The following is a 23,250-nucleotide window of genomic DNA, read 5'->3' on the forward strand; positions in this document are numbered from 1 at the left end:
TAAAAGTTCTGTTAACCTATCTCATTTAAAGTGTTGCATATGGAGCAACATTTTAAGCGTCCTGAAGTACTGGTTCTGCCTGCCTACCAGTGGGTAAAGGCAGGCACACAGAGCAGCCCCCATCCCTGGGGTGTAAGAGGGGACTCATCAGGTGAGACCTATACCAATTTTAACTTGTAATTTGACTAGAGAAACCAATCCTTAGGTTTATGCCACTGCTACTGTTAATGCTTGATGTTGTGCTGATGGCTTTCTATACTTCAAATTTCACAATCCCCTGTTTTGGTATTTGAAATTTGTTACTTTATTGTGGACTATATCCTGCCTTATACCCAAACTGTCTTATACCACTGCTAATTCTATTCCTGTTTTGTTGTTTACTTCAGATAAGAAATGAAAAGTCAACTCAAGCCACTTCGTGAACTAATGTCTGACAGCTCAATCCAATTCTCTGGATCAGAATCTGTTTCAGAGCGACGACTCATGCTCACTAACCACATAAATAGCATAAAAATCAAACATAAAATGCTAGCAGATTCACTACAGCCTGAAGACCTTAAATCTTCAGTGAAAGGGTCACTTGATGACCTTGAATTGGCTAAGATCTCTTCCCAGGTAGATGAGGCAGTGATTAAAATGAAAGAGGAACAGACATTCATGCAACATAATGTCACTATCTCTTCATATATGCTGGATGTAATCAATCAGGAGGTGTATGCTGGCCTCAACCTAGTTCTTAGTAATCTAGTGGATAAAACTCTTGAAATCTATAACAGACGCATATTTTCTGCTGAATCTTCATTGGCTACTTTAGAGTCATCCATGATAGACCTTAAAAACTCTTTCCAGCCTATCCAGTCCAACCTGGCAAGATTAAATGACCGTTTTGAAAAGCAGGCTTTGAGCACCCAAATTATTGTCTTTGGGATGAAAGAAGAGACCTCCATTGAAAACACTGAAAGTCGATTCTTGTCACTATGTGCTGGGAATTTTCCTGGCATACCAATTATTCAGTCTTATGTTGTATCAGCCAAAAGAATTGGCAAACCATCTGCAAAACCCTGACCCATAGTTGTAGAATTTTGAAACCTACGAGTTCGTCAACTGCTTCTCAGACAAAAGAAGGATTTGAAAGGATCAGGGATTCTATTTTCTGAGATGCTTACAAAACCACGCTTACAACTTCTTTCATATGCCAAGTCAAAGCTTGGCTTTCGTAATGTTTGGTCCAGTAAAGGTGATATCCTGTATAAAACCCAATCTGGAAGAGTGGTTAAGTTTAATAATCAGAATGAAATTGATTTATGTGCTGCAAATGCAGAAAAATTAAACTGATGGATTTAGATTTATTTTCTCATCTTTCTTATTTATTTTCTTTTCTTATTTAGATTTATTTAGATTTATATTGCATTGTTTCTGCAGGTATTTACTTGCTGTTCTTAAAATGTTCCTCTATTATTCTTTACTGTCCTCACATAATTTTGACTGGTACCATATTACACTTTGTGCCAATAGTTTGGATGATATGTCCCTTCCCACTAATATTTCTTTATGTTTGTTTGTGATTCTGTCACCTTCATGTTGTCTGATTTACATTATATTCTTGTCGTGTCATCATACTTGTAACCCCCATAATATCAACTGGTCACACATTATAGTTTGTGCTAATACTTATAATAATATGTGCCTTCCTACTGATTTTTCTTTATGTTTGTTTATGATCCTTTCACCATCATGTAGCTTGGCTTCTATAATGTTTTTGTCATGTCAGCACACTTACAGCTTATATAATTTTCACTGGTCCCATATTACATTTTGGTCCACTGTTATTTATTTATTTTTATGTTTGTTTGTGATCCTATCACCTTTATGCAGGCTGATTTCTTTCCTATTTTTGTCATTTTAGCATAATGGCAGCTCATATAATCTTGACTGGTTCCACATTATACTTGGGGCCAATATTTTGATGAATATGTGCCAGGCCACTATTATTTCCTTATCTGGGTTGGTGATCCTATCACCTTCCTGTAGCCTGAATTCTATCATATTTTTTTCATGTCAGCACACATGCAACTCACATAATTTTGACTGGTCCCATATTATATTTTTGGTCAATATTTTGAATAATATATGGCATCTCATTGATATTTCTTTATCTTATTTTTTGATGCTATCACCCTGTGTACCCTGAATTCTATCATATTTTTGTCATGTCAGTATATATGCAGCTCTCATAATTTCTTACTACCCATGTTATACTTTGGGCTAATATTTGGAATAATATGTGTCGTTCCATTGATATTCATTTATATTTGTCTGTGATCCTATCACCTTCAGGTAGGCTGACTACTATTATATTTTTTTTCATGCCAGCATACTTACAGCTTACATAATTTACAGGTCCCACATTATAAATTGGGCCAAGACTTTGAATAAAATGAGTCATTCTACTGATATCTCTTTATGCTTTTTGTGATCCTCTCACCTTCATGTAGCCTAATTTCTATTATTTGTCAGTCCAGCACACTTGCAGCTCATGTAATAGCAACTGGTGTCACATTATACTTTGGTCCAATACTTTGGATAATTTGTGCCATCCCACTTATATTTCTATGTGTACATTTATTATGTGTGACAATTATGGGTGATTTCTCTTTTCTTTTGAACTCTTCTATTCTTAATTCGGTTATATTTGATCAACCAAGTAGGGCTGGTAAACAAGAAACTCACACGCTTGACCCTCTCCTTGAATCTATGGTTAATTCTAGCTGTAATTATCACACTACCATTGATCATTGTGATAAAATTATACCCTCACTGTCTTTAAATAGTAGCTTCAATGTATTTTGTTTGAATGTGCGTGGGATAAGAGATAAGTGGGATAGTCTGAAATCGTATTTGTGGTCTGATAATTCTTGCCCTTTTGATATAATTGGTTTAACAGAAACATGGTTATCTGATGGTGAAAATTTTACAGCCTATGATATGCATGGTTATGTTGCTGTCCATATCTCCAGAATGGTAACAAAGTGCTCAGGGGGTAGTTCTTTATTTATAAAGTCTGATATTGAGTTTAGAAGAAGGTCTGAACTTGAAACCTTGTTTACATCAGTAGTGTTAAATATTAGGACAGTTTATTCTCTTGTTATTGATCTGAAAAGCCAGTTTGCATGTGACACTGTTTGTTTGTTTTATAAGCCCCCTCCTTTTCCAACACATTTGTTCTGTGATTTGCTTGATCAACTTTCTTGTGTGGGGTCTTTCTCTAAAAAACGTATTTGTGTTTTGGGAGATTTTAATTCTAATATGTTAAATCTTGGATCAAGTGATGAATGTGACCATCTCTTTGATGTGCTTTCTTCTGCAGGTGTACTTCCTTCAATTATTTTTCCTTTTCGTGTTGACCCTACTAGAAATTCTGCCACTTTAATAGACAATATTTTCATTTCTCATTCTTCTAATTTGAAGTTTACTTCTGGTCTTGTTTTCACTGATCTTTCTGATCACTTCCCTATATATGTTTCACTTTTTGTGCCTCAAACTGAGATTGCTGTGGATGAGCGGGATGAGTCTTCTTTTAGAACTTCCACAGATAAAGAAATTTCTAATTTAATACATAGTCTTCAGAGTAATGATTGGTCTAGTGTTCTTGAAGCTAATGATGTTGAATGTACAATAAATTTATTTTTGTGTCATATGGGAACACTGTTGGATAAGCATTTTCCTCTTAGAAAGAGGCCAAGGAATGTCATACCCAAATGCCCATAGATGTCTAGAGGTCTGATCAATACACTACACACGAAGGCATCTCTGTTCAAGGTTGTATTCAAAAGTGAGACACAGGATGATCTTTTGAAGTATAAACTTTATAAAAATGTACTTACTTCTTCAGTACGCGCAGCCAAAAAGCTATATTTTTTGCGTCGAATTGATGAGTGTAAGGAGAATTTGCGAAAGGTTTGGACTGTAGTTAATGAAGCTCTTTCCCGCAAGAAACTCAAACAGCCCCCCCCCCCTTGTCGCTACACGAAAGCTGATGGATCTTTCGTGGACAAAAATTCTTCAACGAGCGCCTTCAATTCGTATTTCACCTCACTTCCTTCAGTTCCTAATCCACCCTACAGCAGAGTAAGTAGTTTTCCCTTAGCAGAAAAGTCATTTTTCCTTTTTCCATGCAGTGATACCGAAATTTCTAACATTATTTCTCAGCTTTCAAGTAGCCGTTCAGTTGATGGTTTTGGTTTGAGCTGTAATGTTCTTAAAAAAATTGGTCAGTTGGTTTCTAACCCCTTCTCAGACATAACTAACCTCTCTCTTTCTTCTGGTGTTTTTCCTCATTTATTTAAGGTTGCTAATGTTGTACCTTTGTTTAAAAAAGGTGATTCATCTCTAATTTCAAACTATAGGCCTATTTCTCTCCTTCCTGTAATCTCTAAAGTTGATGAAAAAGTAGTGTATCGTAGAATCTCTTCATTTTTATTTAGTACTAATACGACTGCAGGAAATTCTCTCACAACTAGCCATCAGTATGGCTTTCATCCCAGTTTTTCTACTTCGCATGCGCTTTCAGATGCCACAGAGTTTGTGCGAGTTAACCTTGACAAGGGCTTGTGTGTTTTGGGTCTATTTCTTGACTTTTCAAGGGATTTTGATATGGTCGTTCTTTCTGTTCTTTTGTCTAAATTATCTTCATTTTGAGTGAATGGAGTCCCACTTGAATGATTTAGGTCTTACCTATCAGGGAGATCTCAGTATGTTTTGGTTAATGGTACTTCTTACTCTTCAATGCCTATTGTGAAAGGTGTCCCACAGGGCTCTGTGCTTGGACCACTTTTGTTTTTAATTTATATTAATGATCTTGTTGATGTTCTTCATCCCCTCGTCCACCCTCTTCTTTTTGTTGATGAGAGTAACTTTTTCATTCCTGCATTGGATCTGCCACTTGCCACTTCTCTATCTCAAGGTCTTCTTGATAAAGTTAAAGATTCGTGCTGGTCAAATGGTATGACTTTCAACAGCCAAAAAAGTGCCATTGTACACTTTAGAACCCCTTATCGTATGAGAGACGCAAGGGAGCCAACCATCCTGACTTATGGGAATGATATTATACCGCAAGCTACTATAGTGAAATTTCTTGGTGTGTAAATTGACTGTTTTCTTTCTTTTAAACCCCATATAACTCATACCCGTTCCCTTGTCCTCCGCCAATTTTCAATGTTATACAGCGTTAACTCATTTCTTCCCCCAGATGTTATGCTTTCTCTTTATTATGCTTTTATTTTTCCTTACCTTTCTTATTGCTGTTCTGTCTGGGGTAGTACTAATAAATCTCTTCTCTGCTCTCTTCAAAGAGCCCAAAATAGGGCAGTGAAGACTACTTTACTTCTACCTCGTTTTTACCCTTCCTCTGATCTTTATAATGATACTGGAATAGCTCCACTGGATCGTATTGTGGGTAAAAGTTACCTTTATTTAGCACATTCTGCTTTTCTAGGTACACTTCCACCATCTCTGCAGCAGTTTTTCTTTCTGTAAGGCTCAGGTAGGTACTCTTCTTTTTTACGTAGCTCTTATCGCAGGTTCATTTTACCTAAGCGATCATCAACAGCATCTCAGAGGTCTCCTGTTTATCAATCTATTTTACTATGGAACTCCATCCCTTCAAATGTCCCTCTATCTCTTTTTGCAAAGGTAGTTTCTCATTCGGTATTGCCAGTATAGTATTTCCCCCCTTTTTTTTCTTCCTTTTTTTGCATTCCATCCAAATTTATATGTCTTTTTTTTCATTCAATATATTTTTCTGATTTTTTTTTATATTTAATCCTAATTTTCAATCTCTTCTTCGTTTATATATATTTTTTTCAGTTATTTGTGAAGTTTCGTGTTAATTCTCCTATTTTCATAAATGTCTCTTGATCCATTTTTTTTCTGTTTTTTTATGTGCTTTATAATAGTGTCTTATTTGTTTTGTAGGCCCTTTACAAGCTGAGCTTCTTAGGCGTGTATACACTTTAAATTTGTAATTGTTTTGTTTTTAGTATTAATAAATTGATTGATTGATTGATTGATTGATGAGCCAGCTAGTAGTATCTATATCTCTGAAAATTTCTTTTCTTACATCTCCGACTTTTTAATAGATATTTTAAACGTTTGACGTTCTACTACACCCTAAAAGTAATGATCACGTAACAAAGTAATGTATAATATATTTTTAATGAAATAATTACATGTATAATATTAATATAAAAAATATATTATTATTAATTATTAATATCATTGAACAACTTTGGACATTTTTAATATGTTCCATACAATACTTCATTATTTTCTTTCTTGGTACTCTAGCTATTGACTCCTCTTAGTTCGTAATCAGTAAAATAATCATTATTGCATTTTGAGTCATACACAATTTTTACTGGGATGTCACCTAAATGTTCAATATACATTTTTTCTTTGGTATTATTAGGTTCATTGACTATATGATCAATAGTAGTAATAATGTTTGCTGGTACACTGTTTTTCATCGATTCTTCTTGATATTACTTAGTGATATTTTCTGCCAATGCCCTTTTTATTTTTCCAGCAATTTCACTGTCTATTACCACATTATTTTTACTCAGGTAGCAGTCCCTGCACGTAGACAAGATATAGTTTATGATATTAGTTGAAGAGTATGCCTGTCTTCTTTTGACCTTCCGTTGAATGCTAATACCCGAAAGCTGACGATGGGGTGTAACACTGGGTAACATTTTACCACATACTCTAGCAAGAAGATGCCTTTCTTCATCAAATATTATTTTATGTTGGCATTTTTTTTGAGTGCAATCATCTCCAAAGATCTCAATCTCGCATATCCACCATCATAAGAGTTGAATTTTTTCGTTACTCCAAAGAAATTTGGTTCCTTACTGTCATGACAATGCACGCATACATTTCCAATAGGGCTGTCAATCGTATTTGTTTCATAGTACAAACACTTTTCCCTGTCAGCATTCAATGCTACAATAACACTATCATGTGAATCCACTTTCGTAAAATACTTCATCTTCACTTTTTTAAAGATACGACTTATGTGTTTATCCCTCCACTGCAAAATGATTAATGCCAAAAAATCATGCAACAAACTAGTCGATAACCTGCCTCAGATCTTACCGCTGGTATACGATTATGATTTATCTACAAAAATCCAATATCTTTGAAAAGACTGCAGTATGAAAAGACATCAAAACTGCAGTTTATAGTGGAACAATTTATTACATTCTAGAAACTAACAGCTGTAGCTGTCAAATATTTCAGACTCAATTAATTTTCTTAAAAACCATTTGATGAAAAACTCACTACAATGTTCCAGGATTTTATTCTCCGTAGAAAAGAAAGAAGAAATAAACAAAATATGCCGTTTAGGCAGAATATTGTAGTAGCCACCACTTTTCTTGATTTTCAAGCCAATATATTTCCCTTGCTGTTTAAGCCAAGGGACAGAAAGTTTCCTATACAGGGGTTTTTGACAAGGCGGTTCTAATGGTGTACTTGTTTTGATCTGAATCTTTTTTCAGGAGTTACAGGTTACTTTAGTTTTTACTATGGGGCGTGATCGTCTCTTACTAGGTTGCTAGCTGCCGCTGCAACCCGGATTACAAAAAACTGCTTGATTACAAACAGGAAAACACCTATGGCATTTTCTTATTTGGGATAGTAAGAGACGACCTTGAAAGAGTTGGGCAGAAAACTTCCATTTAAAAGACGATTTTAGTATCTTAACTTTTAGTTACTATGTGCCGTGGTTTGTTCTTTACTCGGTTTCAGCTATATCCACGGAGAATAGCAGAAGTCCCGTTCATCATGAACGTTATCGATCCTGTTATGAAAAAAATTATTACTCAAATACCATAAATATTTTTGCAGTTTATAACTCTAGCGATTCTGAACTGAAAACTAAAATAAAATAAAAATTGATTTTTCAATTTTTACGTCACGTCAATCATTACGTCATATACGGTTATTCGTATACAATATTTGTTAGATATTACGTCATGCCACTTATTACGGCATTTATGATTATTAGTAGACAATCGGTAGAATATTCGTTCTTTATTATAATTATGTAAACTTTACTAACCTATACTATAGTTAAATGGCCTATAAAATTTATTATAGGCAAGAGGTCGTTCTTTATTATATAAATAACCTTAACAGGTTCGTTTTAGCCATTATTGATAAACATTGCTGTTCCTTCGCGGCTGATAGGTATGCTTGTATATATATATATATATATATATATATATATATATATATATATATATATATATATATATATATATATATATATATATATATATATATATATATATATATATATATATATATATATATATATATATATATATATATACATATATATATTCTTATTACTGCTACACAAACAGCAATTGCTCCTTCCAAAATTAATATACGAATTTAATAAGAAGCACGCCTCCGTATATTCACTGTGTTGTTGAATATTTTCCATTGCATCTATAAACTGTTCCGCAGTTGCCAATCCATACCTTGGAAGCTTTTCATTAAACTGACAGCATCTCCTTTGAATATTAATATGAAGTTTTGCCAGAGCATTTCTAGTCAACTTTTCAACAGCATCCGCTCTTTCAAAGAGAATTTTAATCTGTAATTTTGAATACTTTTCGTGATCTTGTAACACATTTTCGTGAACACATGTAAAATTTTTCTCGATTTACGAAGATCAGCCTTCATTTCTGCCATCTTCTTGTATTTCTAAATGTAATTTTTCCCTTTGTCCTTATGCGTTCTTCAGTACAACCTCGCAGAGAATTTAATTTTCTCATTATAGTTTTTGTCAACCCAGTATCTACCCATTATTCTCGTAGCAACTTTTTTCTTATATATGTTTCGGTAATCTTCATCATTGTGATAACGCTCCTTGATCTTTTGTCTAGCTTGCTCAATTGTACTTTTCTATAATTTTCATCATTGTGATAATGCTCCTTGATCTTTTATCTAGCCTGCTCAATTGTTGCTTTTCTGTAATCTTCATCATTATCACACCGTTCCTTGCTCGTTTGTTTGGCTGTCTCAATTTTTGCATGTCTAAAAACTACATCATTATAATAAAGCTGTTTGTCAATATCAATTTTCGCATGTCTATAATCTTCATCATTGTGATAACACTCCTTGCTGTTTTGTTTTGCTCTCTCAATTTTTACTTCTCGATACGCCTGGTCAGTTGAATACCTTTGCTTTTCTCTTTTCAAGATGCTATCTCTGTTTTTCGTGTTGTACTGTTTTTTAACTTGCATGTAGCTTGCTTTGATTTAACCATTATGTAACCATGAATGAGACCATTTACATCTTTGTCGCCTTTTATATAGTAATCATGACGTCATGGCGTAATGATTTTATTTCATGACCTCATGGAGTAATGATATTATTTCATGACGTCTTCAGAAATAACAACATAATGTCGTGTTTTTCTATTCACGTCATAGCTCTAATAAAACTATGACGAAATTCATTATTTATCTAGCAGGCTTTCAGATAAGGTGGTTCTAATGATGTACTTTTGTTTTGATCTGACTCTATTTTTAGAAGTTCTGGGTTTTTATATTTCTTAGCATTGGACTGATCGTCTCTTACTTGGTTGCTAGCTACTGCTGCAGCCCAAATTCACATATATAGTTATGAGAGGCAGCGTGGCTGAGTGGTCCAAGGGGCAGGTGTTATCCACCAGTTTCTTCGGAGGTGTGGGTTCAAATCTTACTGCTGGTATACGATTATGATTTATCTACAAAAACGAAATATTTTTGAAAAGACTGCAGTATGAAAAGACATCAAAAATGTAGTTTTCAGTGGAAAAATTTATTCTCTTTTAGAAATAATTTATTTTAGTTACAAAATATTTTTGAACCAATTAATTTCCTTTAAAATGAGCCATTGAACAACTTTCTACGATGTTCCAGTGCCAAGCTATCTGTGGAAAAGAAAGAAGAAAGAAAAAAAATATGCCGTTTAGGCAGGATGTTGTAGTAGCCGCAAATTTTATCGATTTTCAAGCCAATATATTTCCCTTGCTGTTCAAGCCAAGGAACAGAAAGTTTCCAATACAGGGGTTTCAGACAGGGTGGTTCTAATGGTGTACTTTTTGTTTTGATCTGACTTTTAGGAGTTATGGGTTCTTATTCTTCTTAACATTGGACGTGATCGTCTCTCACTAGGTTGCTAGCTACCGCTGCAACCCGGATACGAATTTTCTAAGAAGTATGCCTCCGTATATTCACTGTGTTGTCGAATATTTTCTATTGCATCTATAAACTGTTCCACAGTTGCCAATCCATACCTTGGAAGCTTTTCATTAGACTGATACTATTTCTTTTCGATATTACTATGAAGTTTTGCCAGAGCATTGCTAGCCGACTTTTCAACAGCATCCGCTCTTTCAAAGAGAATTTTAATCTGTAATTTTGAATACTTTTCGTGATCCTGTTTAAACATACGTAACATGTTTCTCAATTTACAAAGATCAGCCTGCATTTTTGCCTTATTCTTGTATTTCTGAATGTAATTTTTCCCTTTGTCCTTATGCGTTCTTCGGTACAACCTCGCAGAGAATTTAATTTTTTCATTATAGCTTTTGTCACCCCCGTATCTGCCCATTATTCTGGTAGCAACTTTTTTCTTATATATTTTCGGTAATCTTCATCATTGTGATAACGCTCCTTGATATTTTGTCTAGCTTTTTCAATTGTTGCTTCTCTATAATCTTCATCATTGTGATAACGCTCCTTGATCTTTTGTCTAGCTTGCAAAATTGCTGCTTTTCTATAATCTTCATCATTATCATACCGTTCCTAGCTCTTTTGTTTGGCTGTTTCAATTTTTGCGTGTCTATAAACTTCATCATTATGATAACGCTGCTTGTCACTATCAATTTTCGCATGTCTATAATCTTCATCATTGTGATAACACTCCTTTCTGTTTTGTTTTGCTCTCTCAATTTTTAATTCTTGATACGCCTGGTCGGTTGAATACATTTGCTTTTCTCTTTTCAAGATGCTATTGCTGTTTTTTGTGCAGTACTGTTCTATTAACTTGCGTGTAGCTTGCTTTGATTTAACCATTATATAACCATGAATGAGACCATTTACATCTTTGCGGCATTTTATATAGTAATCATGACGTCATGGCGTAATGATTTTACATCATGACCTCATGGCGTAATGATATTAATTTTTGACGTCTTCAGAAATAACAACATAATGTCGTGTTTTTCTATTCACGTCATAGCTCTAATTAAATTATGACGACATTCAATATTTATCTAGTAGGGTTTCAGACAAGGTGGTTCTATTGATGTACTTTTGTTTCGATCTGACACTATTTTAAGGAGTTCTCGGCTTTTATATTTCTTAGTATTGGACTGATCGTCTCTTACTAGGTCGCTAGCTACTGCTGCAACCCGGATTCACATATATAGTTATGAGAGGAAGCTTGGCCGAGTGGTCCAAGGCACTGGTGTTAGCCACCAGTCTCTTCAGAGGCATGGGTTCAAATCTTACCGCTGGTATACGATTATGATTTATGGACAAAAATCAAATATCTTTGAAAAGACTGCAGCATGAAAAGACATCAAAAACGCAGTTTTTCGTGGAAAAATGTATTCTCTTTTAGAAATAATTTATTTTAGTTACGAAAGATTTTTAATCCAATTAATTTCCTTTAAAATGAGCTACTGAAAAACTCTCTGCGATGTTCCAGTGCCAAGCTATCTGTGGAAAAGAAAGAAGAAAGAAAAAAAAATATGCCGTTTAGGCAGAATGTTGTAGTAGCCGCCACTTTTCTTGATTTTCAAGCCAATATATTTCCCTTGCTGTTAAAGCCAAGGGACAGGAAGTTTCCTCCACAGGGGTTTCGGACAAGGCGGTTCTAATGGTATACTTTTTGTTTTGATCTGACTTTTTTTAGGAGTTATGGGTTTTTATATTTCTTAATATTGGACGTGATCGTCTCTTGCTATGTTGCTAACTACCGCTGCAACTCGGATTGCTTAGTACCGCTGCAACCCGGATTGCCAAAAGACATCAAAAATGCAGTTTTTAGTGGAAAAATTTATTCTCTTTTAGAAATAATTTATTTTAGTTGCAAATGAGTTTTAACCCAATTAATTTCCTCTAAAATGAGCCATTGAACAACTCTCCAAATGAGCCATTGAACAACTACCAAGCTATCCGTGGAAAAGAAAAAGAAAAAAAAAAAAAAAATATGCCGTTTATGCAGAATGTTTTAGTAGCTGCCACTTTTCTCGATTTTCAAGCCAATATATTTCCCTTGCTGTTCAAGCCAAGGGACAGAAAGTTTTCTTTACAGTGGTTTCGGACAAGGTGGTTCTAATGGTGTACTTTTTGTTCTGATCTGACTCTTTTTTTTTAGGAGTTATGGGTTTATACATTTCCTAACATTGGATGTGATCGTCTCTTACTGGGTTGCTAGCTACCGCTGCAACCCGGATCAGGCTGAGCATTGCATATCAACAAATAGATATACTATTCTACCCTTAAGAGCATCAACAAGTTCTGTTCTAGGTCTCTTCAACGCAGTTACTTGCCCTAATCTGACGATCGTAAGGCAAGGCATTACAAATCGAATTATTGTCATTTCGAAATTATTTAGACACCTTATACATTCCGCTGTACAGTCGATACGAAGGTAATATAATACTGATCGGACATTTTCCTAACTTTTCAACATTTTCCTGGCACAGTAATCACAGACAGAGAATGAATCTATGACATCCTCTCTCCATCCTGTACAATAAATCAGCTGGTCTCTGTCATCTTTGGGTATGTCCTATTGGATGTGTTCTAAAATCGTGGCCAACATTACATCAAAACCTTTCCTATTTGAAAGGGATCTTAGACTCTTCAATTGGCATTTTTGTCTTTATCTGCTCGCAACTGTCACAATGCATTGTGGGGTAAACATCCCTGATGTTAGCTACCTTATCAAGGCTCTCACCAAATAAGTTTATTATTTTATTTTCATTTGCAGAAATTCTAATATTTCTATCACCGTAGATGACGTCTTGACTATTACAATAGAGTCTACTTGACACTTCTTCTAAATAGTCACTTAGTTCGTTGTACGAACCCTCGACTTTTAGTAGATTAATATGTTGTATAATCTTAGATTTTGATACTGCCTTATATACGCTATTTTTGAAACAGGTCAAGACAGGAAAATGTGGAGCTAGTGCCCTTAGAGAACGCAAATAGCTCTGACATCCCTCATTTGGGCTACAGTACAACGAATGTCCATGCTTTCTTGTGTCCCTTTAATTGATTTCACAATAGTCCAAGCCGTCAAGGTAAAAATTAACCATTTTGCCAGTTGAAAATTTTAGTGCTATATTATTTTCAAGGATTTCAAAAAGAATTTGACATAATGCAATATCCGTCGGAGAGAGCTTGCAGATATCAGGATGACATTATCAAGTAACCTGCTGCCTAATTTTTTTTTTGAATGTTGACTCAGATTGTTATAGGTGAGTTCAGTCATCATAATTTCCTTGTCAGATCTAGTTTCAGAGCATTTTTCAATAGTTGTCGTTTACTGTTCAGGACAGCTTGTTCTACAACACAGAGCATTTTTTTGCCAAATATTCATTAGAACTAAAAGAACTGTTTAAAACACAGCTCGAAATACTTTTTTCTTGAGGAGGAATCTTACAAAGACATACACTAATAACCCTAACAGGTTGGTCTCCACCATAATTGAAAAACATTACTTTTCCTTCACTGTTCATAGGCATGCTTGTATATATATTTTTATTACTGCTACATAAACTGCAATTGCTTCTTCCAAAATTAATATACGAATTTTCTAAGAAGCACGCCTCCGTATATTCACTGTGTTGTCTAGAATTTTCCATTGCATCTATAAACTGATCTAATGTTGCCAGTTCATAGCTTGGAAGCTTTTCATTAAAATCACAACATTTCTTTTGATATTACTATGAAGTTTTGCCAGAGCATTTCTAGCCAACTTTTGAACGGCATCCGCTCTTTCAAAGAGAATTTTAATCTGTAATTTTGAATACTTTTCGTAATCCTGGTAAAACATTCGTAAAAAGTTTCTCAGTTTGCGAAGATCAGGGTGTATTTTTGCCATCTTCTTGAAACTTCTGAATGTAATTTTTCACTTTGTCCTTATGCGTTCTTTGGTAAAGCCTCGCAGAGGTTTAGATTTTTTCATTATAGCTTTTGTCACCCCAGTATCTACCTATTATTCTGGTAGCAACTTTTTTCTTATGTTTGTTCCGGTAATCTTTATCATTATCATACCGTTCCTTGCTCTTTTGTTTGGCTGTCTCAATTTTTGCTTCTCTATAATCTTCATCATTGTGATAGTACTCCTGGCTGTTTGTTTGGCTCTCTCAACTTTTGCTTCTCGATAAACCTGGTCGGTTGAATACCTTAGCTTTTCTCTTTTCAAGATGACTTGACTTTATTTAACAAAAACATATACTGATACTATCTCTGTTTTTTGTGTAGTACTGTTTTTTTAACTTGCGTTTAGCTTGCTTGACTGAAACCATTATGTAACCAATAGTTGAATGTTTAATTCACGTATCAAGTACCAAGAGCCTAACAATAAATTAAACAAATTTTAACATTTTCAGGTATTTCTCTAGTCTGAATTAAAAGATCAAAACTATCGCTAAGATACCATAAATATTTTGCAGTTTATAACGATTCTGAACTGAAAACGAAAATAAAATAAAAGTTGATTTTTCAATTTTTATGTCACGTCGCTCATTACGTCATATATGGTTATTAGTACACAATAGGTTTTAGATATTACGTCATGTCACTTATTACGTCATATATGGTTATTAGTAGACAATCGGTAGAATATTCGTTCTTTATTATCAAAACTTCAAAAACGCATAAAAAACTTGTTCATATTCATCTTTGTACATTTTGTTTATATTCAATTTTGTTATATTCATTCTATATTGGTTATTATGAGTCGGACAAACATTTCGGGTGAGGGGGGCTCAAATCCACTAAATCCTCTGGATACATCCTTGAATTTTAATAATTTCCTTTAAAATGAGCCATTGAACAACTCTCTACGATGTTCCAGGGCCAAGCTATCTATGAAATATAAAGTTTAAATACAACTTTACCACGAACTGATTGATTGCTTCAAAAATTAAATATCTTTGAAAAGACAGCAGTGTGAAAAGACATCAAACATACAGTTTATAGTGGAAAAATTTATCCTGTTTTAAAAATAATGTGTTTTAGTTACTAAAGGTTTTTAACCCAATTAATTTCCATTAACATGAGCCATCCAACAACTCTCTACGATATTCCAGTGTCAACCTATCTGTGGAAAAGAAAAAAAGAAAAAAAAGATGCCGTTTAGGCAAAATGCTGTAGTAGCTGCCACTTTTCTTGATTTACAAGCCAATATATTTCCCTTGCTGTTCAAGCCAAATGACAGAAAGTTTCCTATACAGGGGTTTCAGTCATGGCGGTTCTAATGGTGTACATTTTGTTTTGATCTGACTTTTTTTTTAGGATTTATGGGTTTTTATATTTCTTAACATTGGACATGATCGTCTCTTACTAAGTTGCCAGCTACCGCTGCAACCCGGATTGCTAGCTACCGCTGCAACCCGGATCTTTGAAAAGACTGCAGTATGAAAAGACATCAAAAATGCAGTGTTTAGTGGAAAAATTTATTCTCTTTTAGAAATAATTTATTTTAGTTACAAAAGATTTTTAACCCAATTAATTTACTTTAAAATGAGCCGTTCAACAACTCTCTACGATGTTCCAGTGCCAAGCTATCTGTGGAAAAGGAAGAAAAAAAAATATACCGTTTAGGCAGAATAGTGTAGTAGCTGCCACTTTTCTGGATTTTCAAGCCAATATATTTCCCTTGCTGTTAAAGCCAAGGGACAGAAAGTTTCCTATACAAGGGTTTCGGACAAGGCGGTTCTAATGGTGTACTTTTTGTTTTGATCTGACTTTTTTTTAGGACTTATTATATTTCTTAACATTGGACGTGAGCGTCTCTTACTAGGTTGCTAGCTACCGCTGCAACCCGGATAGCTACCCCTGGAACCACCGTATATCAGTTGCTATGGGCGAGAGATCTTTCTTTACTGTAAAAAAACCTAATTGACAAATACCATTTATGATGAACTATATCGATCCTTTATGGTTTTTTGACAAAATTGATTCTACTTTAAAAATATTTTATTTTTAATTACAAAAGGCACTAAATGTCACAATTTCCTTTCAAATGATCCATTATACAGCGCTGTATGATTTTCCAGTGCCCAGCTAGCTGAGGAGTCAAATCAAGCGCAAAGAAAAAAAAAGATGCCGTTTGTGGAGAATATCGTTTTATGAGTCAATTTTCTTGATTTTCAAGCCAAAGTATTTTCCTTGTTATGCATGCCAAGAGACAGTAAGTTTGCTATATAGTTTTTGGACAAGGCAGTTCTAATAGTATACTTCTTGTTTTGATCTGATTCTTTTTTCAGGAGTTATGGATTACTTTAGTTTTTACTATGGGGCGTGATCGTCTATTACTAGGTTGCTATCTACTGCTGCAACCCGGATACAGTTTGTTATCACGAACTGTTTGCTTTGATGTATCTATTGGTATCAAAATTTCGTTCTTTAGAGTTTCGGTTACTATTGAGACATTTAGCTAATACTATAGAGTTCATTACTATGAACTGTATGATTGCTTCAAAATTCAAATATCTTTGAAAAGACTGCAGTATGAAAATACATCAAAAATGCAGTTTTTTGACAAAATTTATTCTACTCTAAAAACTGTTTTATTTTTAATTACAAATCTGACTAGACGTAGCAATTTCCTTTAAAATGAGCCATTATACAGCTCGGTACAGGAGTTATTATATTTCTTAACATTAGACGTGAGCGTCTCTTACTAGGTTGCTAGCTACCGCTGCAACCCGGATAGCTACCCCTGGAACCACCGTATATCAGTTACTGTGGGCGAGAGATCTTTCTTTACTGTAAAAAACTTAATTGACAAATACCATTTATGATGAGCTATATCGATCCTTTATGTAAAATAGTAAGAGACGAAACTCAAACAATCAAGTAGCTAACTAAGTCCAATGTATGGAATGGATTGTTATTTCGGTGATCGTCTTTTAATGTAAATTTACTAACCTATACTATAGTTAAGTGGCCTATATAATTTAGTATAGGCAACAGGTCGTTCTTTATTATAATTTTTGACAAAATTGATTCTACTTTAAAAAGTATTTTATTTTTAATTACAAAAGTGACTAGATGTTGCAATTACCTTTAAAATGAGCTATTATACAACTCTCTATGATTTTCCAGTGCCCAGCTAGCTGAGCAGGAAAAAAAAGCGGAAAGAAAAAAATATCCCGTTTGTGGAGAATAACGTGGTAAAAGTCTATTTTCTTGATTTTCAAGCCAATATATTTTCTTTGTCATTCAAGCCAAAGGGCGGTAAGTTTCCTTTATAGAGGATTCGGACAAGGCGGTTCTAATGGCGTACTTTTTGTTTTGATCTGACTCTTTTTTTAGGATTTGGGGGGTTTTATATTTCTTAAAATTGGAGGTGATCGTCTCTTACTAGGTTGCTAGCTACCGCTGCAACCCGGATAACTACTACGTGAGATCCTCTTAGCTGGCACCATTTATGATCGATCCTTATGTCCCACTATACAAGTTTGTATAGGCATGAGTTCGTTCTTTATAGTAATAATTTTTAAATTTTCAGGTATTTTGTTAGTTTGAATTAAAAGATTAAAATTATTGCTCATATATCATAAATATTTTTGCAGTTTACATAATAACTTTAGCGATTCTAAACTGAAAAATGAAATATATTAAAAAATTGAATTTTTGGTCTGAAAATACATAGTAAATTCCACATCGGGTAGTTAGAACCTAACTAAAAATAAAACTAATTTTAACATTTTCAGGTATTTTTCTAGCTTGAATTGAAATATTCAAACTATTGCTCGGATACCATGGATATTTTGCAGTTTACACAAGCTGCAAAGAACGCATAAGGGCAAAATTAAAAATTATATTCAGAAGTCCAAAAACATGGCAACAATGCTGACTGATCTTAGTAAATTTAGAAAAATTTTACGAATTTTTTACCGGGATTACGAAAAATATTCAAAATTAAAGATTAAAATTATCTCTGAAAGAATGGATTTTGTTGAAAAGTCAGCTAGAGATGCTTTCGCAAAACTTCATAGTAATATCTAAAAGAAATGTTGCATGTTTAGTGAAAAGCTTCCAAGGTATGAACCGGCAACTGTGGAACAGTTTATAGATGTAATGGGAAATTTTATAGATCACTGTGAATATATGGAGGCATAATTGTTCTTTACTTAGTTTCAGCTTTAATTCGATGATCCAGACTTTATGTACTAACTACATCCAAAGACTCTGACGTCATTGTTTAATATTGTATATAAAAAATTAAGTTTTTCGTAAAAAAAATTAATTAAAAAAAAAATTAAGTAAAAATAGCGCTAGATCTAGAGATTTCCTTTTAAATGAGCCATTGAACAACTCTCTATGATGTTCCAGTGCCAAGCTATCTGTGGAAAAGAAAGAAAAAAATATCCCGTTTGTGGAGAATAACGTGGTAAAAGTCTATTTTCTTGATTTTCAAGCCAATATATTTTCTTTGTTATTCAAGCCAAAGGACGGTAAGTTTCCTTTATAGAGGATTCGGACAAGGCGGTTCTAATGGTGTACTTTTTGTTTTGATCCGACTCTTTTTTTAGGAGTTGGGGGGTTTTATATTTCTTAACATTGGAGGTGATCGTCTCTTACTAGGTTGCTAGCTATCGCTGCAACCCGGATAAAAATCAAATACCTTTGAAAAGACTGCAGTATGAAAATGCATCAAAAATGCAGGTTTTTTGACAAAATTGATTCTACTTTAAAAATATTTTATTTTTAATTACAAAAGGCACTAAATGTAGCAATTTTCTTTCAAATCTGCCGTTATACAGCTCTCTATGATTTTCCAGTGCCCAGCTAGCTGAGGCGTAAAATCAAGCGGAAAGAAAAAAAAGATGCCGTTTGTGGAGAATATTATTCAAGCCCAGGGACGGTAAGTTTGCTACATAGAGGTTTTGGACATGGCGGTTCTAATAGTATACTTCTTGTTTTGATCTGAGTTTTTTTTTCAGGAGTTATGGGTTACTTTAGTTTTCACTATGGGGCGTGATCGTCTTTTACTAGGTTGCTAGCTACTGCTGCAGCTCGGATACAGTTCGTTATCACGAACTGTTTGCTTGATGTATCTATTGGTATCAAAATTTCGTTCTTTAGAGTTTTGGTTACTATTGAGGCACTTAGCTAATAAAATAGAGTTCATTACTATGAACTGTATGATTGCTTCAAAATTCAAATATCTTTGAAAAGACTGCGGTATGAAAATACTTCAAAAATGCAGTTTTTTGACAAAATTGATTTTGATTTAAAAACTATTTTATTTTTAATTACAAATCTGACTAGATGTAGCAATTTCCATTAAAATGAGCCATTATACAGCTTGATAAGTTTGCTATATAGAAGTTTGCTATATAGACGGTAACGATACGTTTGCTATATAGAAGTTTTGGACATGGTGGTTCTAATTGTGCACTTTTTGTTTTGATCTGAATCTTTTTCAGGAGTTATGGGTTAAATTAGTTTTAACTATGGGGCGTGACCGTCTCTTACTAGGTTCCTAGGTAGCGCTGGAGCTCTTATACAGTATCGAGCCCTTGTGTATGATATCCTAATTATCGTCTTTTAATATAACTTCAGTTCGTTCTTAAATGTAATATGCTTCGAAAATCAAATATCTTTGAAAAGACTTCAGTATGAAAAGACAGCCAATTTTTTTCAGGAGGGCTCATAAAGAATAAATCCTATACAGGGGTTTCAGACATGGTGGTTCTAATGGTGTACTTTTTGTTTTGATTTGACTTTTTTTGGAGTTATGGGTTTTTATATTTCTTAACATTGGACGTGATCGTCTCTTACTAGGTTGCTAGCTACCGCGGCAACCCGGAAAGGTTTCTGACAAGGCGGCTCTAATGATGTACTTTTTCCTTTGATCTGACTATTTTTTTAGGAGTTATGGGGTTTTATACTTCTTAACACTGCACGTGGTCGTCTCTTACTAGGTTGATAGCTACCGCTGCAACCCGGATTTTACATAATAGTGAATAATTATATAAAATGAAACAGTATTGACAAACACCATTTATTAAGAACTATATCGGTCCTTTAGGTAAATTACTATTACCACAAACTGTTTGAATTTACTAACCTATACTATAGTTAAGTGGCCTATAAAATTTAGTATAGGCAAGAGTTGATTAACTGCAAAGAATAGTAAGAATACAAATTGTAGTTATTATTCATGATAAATCGTAACATTTGTTTCTATTGTCAAGGCTTGTTAGCTCAATTGGCTAGAGACGAGTGCTTTTAAAGCACGAGAAGTGTGGGTTCAAATCCATCATAAGCCAATTTTTTCAGGAGGGCTAATAAAGAATAAATTCAAAACCATGTTATTGTAAAAAAAATTTAAAGATAAATTAAAGATAATTTCAAAACTATGTTATGTGTCAGCAATTTCCGATAAGACTTACATAATTCCCATTTATAATGAACAATTTCGATCCTTTGTGTAAACCACAGGAAATCAAGTGGCAAAATCAGAAGGAAATGGTACTTAAGCACAGAGAAGAAACTTTTCGAAAGTTACTTTTTTTTATAATATTTATATTAGAGAATTCAGTTAGTACAGGTTAGAGCTCTTTCTATATTACTACATATTTATAATGATTCCTTATAACACTTCAGTTAATATGGCCTAAAGATCATTCTTTAATGTAATCTTTTAAAAGGTCTTATTAAAGAGTTGTAATTCACAATGAAAAGTAGGACATTTAAAGAGGTTAAAGCCTTCTCACCTTTTTTTCATCGTTTGTTTGCTTAGATTTGAGTAAACTGTCCTCGAACCCCAATTAAAAAAAAATAGAATGTGCATTCCTTTTTAAACTATTTTATCCCAGTTTTACACCATGCAATCAAGATTCATCATCACTGTGATAGTCTGGTCTACAGCTCATGATGGATTCATCCCATCCGAAACTACCCTCAGCGAGAAATGATCTCATAATGCCACCAATACCGATGAATAACCAAAAAACTATTTGGCAACCACCTAATACCTTGGGCCATAACCCATATTCTTCAACTATTTCGTCCAATCATTTAGCACAGCTAAAATTATGGATTTCTCTGGGATTTCTTGTATTGCATACTTTTTCACTGCCAGCTGCTCTTCTACAACAAGATCTAGGTAGGCCCGTATAATTGTTATGGTTATATTCACCAAAATCTATTGGAAATCCTTTAAAATCACCTATCCCGCAGCATTCAAAAAACCCATGGAACTTGTCTAAAATAAAATCAACACGTTCATTTCCATTGTAGTTTCTTACAAACACTTCTACCATTGGTCGAGCGATGACACCTGCATCGGTTTGCAGCCAAAATAAGGTGAGCGATGCTAAGGCAAAGAAAATGCTCACGAATGAAAAAAAGTATAGCAGCACATTTAGTTTTAGCCAGTAAATCAGCAAAAACAAAACGATAAATCCAACCACACATGCGCTGAGGATAGCCACCGTTTTTGAAGCTTCATCATCAATGTATATCCCGAAGCGATACGGGTCTTTATACCAAGTTAGTGACAGCACTAAAACCCCAATAAAGACTAGAAGTGAGAAACAAAGACTATATTGTCCTAGCCCTGCTATTTTTTCAGCAAAACTTTCTTCTGATACACTAACAATAGTGCTTATCAACGACAATATAACAATGTTACCAGAAGAAAATAGTTAAAAGTATGGCAGTTTTCCGGGAAAGAACCGATTTGGAAAAAAAATTGATAATAAACCACAACCAAGGGTCATAATTCCTAGCATGGTAATAACAGTGTAAACTACGGATAGTCGTTCGATACACATCTGTCTTCTTGTATTTCAAATAAAATGGAGTAACGAGTCGAAACGAAACGTAACGAATTGAAGCAAAAGTAAAACCAAACTAATTTTAAAATTTTCAGGCATTTTTCTGGTTTGAATTAAAAAATTCAAATTAATGCTCAGACATCATAATTATTTTTGCAGTTGGCAGTTAAATAAAATTGTTTTATTTAAAATTTTCAGAAATTATTCTAGTTTCAGTTGACAAATCAGATTTTTGTTAAAACTCCCCAAAAATTACTGCATTTTACATACCTATGTCTACATGCTTCTTATAATGGTAAAAATTCTTTGTAAAAATATTGATTTTATTTTTATTATTTTTTTGTTAGTTAGAAAAGTATGTAGATGTGACAAATTCTTGATATTAATAACATGGTAACTTCCGTCATTTTTCTTACGTCTAACTTGCTTGGAAGAAACTATCTTACTGTTTAAGCTATGTACTCTTAACCCCCAAACTATATATTATAATCATGACGTCATAACCAATGCCACCAGAGCTAACGTTATAACATAGCGTTTTTCTATTTACGTCATAGTTCTAGCAAAACAATTTTGACATTGATTATCTAGTATATGAAAATGCAGTTCTTTGTAAAAGCATTGATTTTGTTTTTAATTTTTTTTTATTACAAAAGCACATAGAGCTGACATATTCCTGATGTTATAATAGCATAAACTACTACAGTGCTATAGAAAAATGCAGTTTTACGTAAAAAATTGATTATATTTTAAAAACAATTTTTTTTTTATCACAAAAGGTTTTTAACCCCGTCAATTTTCTTTTAAATGAGTCATTAAACAGCTCTCTACGATCTTCCAGTGCCAAAGTATCTGAGGTGGAAAAGGAAAAAGAGAAAAAAATATGCCGTTTATGCAGAATTTCGTGATTACATCCACTTTTCTTGATTTTCAAGCCAATATATGTCCCTTGTTATTCAAGCCAAGGGACGGTAAGTTTCCTATATGGGGATTTAAAACAAGGCGGTTATAGTAGAGTACTTCTCGCTTTGATCTGTCTCTATGTGAAGTACCTATGTGTTGTTTTAGTTTCTAACATGGAACTTAATTACCCTTTACTAGGTTGCTAGCTACCGCTTCAACCCGGATTTACATGAGCATAACACACGTCA

At 33.9% G+C, this 23,250-nt stretch overlaps 1 protein-coding gene across 1 annotated transcript; it reads left to right on the top strand.

Annotated features, from left to right (window-relative positions):
• The first annotated feature begins 2,640 nt into the window (after positions 1-2,640).
• Positions 2,641-6,023, top strand: LOC148947259 (uncharacterized). Its single transcript, XM_089096549.1, is given in 2 exon segments — positions 2,641-4,270; positions 5,974-6,023. Coding segments are annotated over 2 exon segments (1,680 nt in total).
• Positions 6,024-23,250: the final 17,227 nt, after the last annotated feature.

The sequence above is a fragment of the Artemia sp. Qi Xiang Cuo genome, chromosome 11 (assembly GCF_049724085.1).
Source record: "Artemia sp. Qi Xiang Cuo chromosome 11, ASM4972408v1, whole genome shotgun sequence".
Lineage (NCBI taxonomy): Eukaryota > Metazoa > Arthropoda > Branchiopoda > Anostraca > Artemiidae > Artemia > Artemia sp. Qi Xiang Cuo.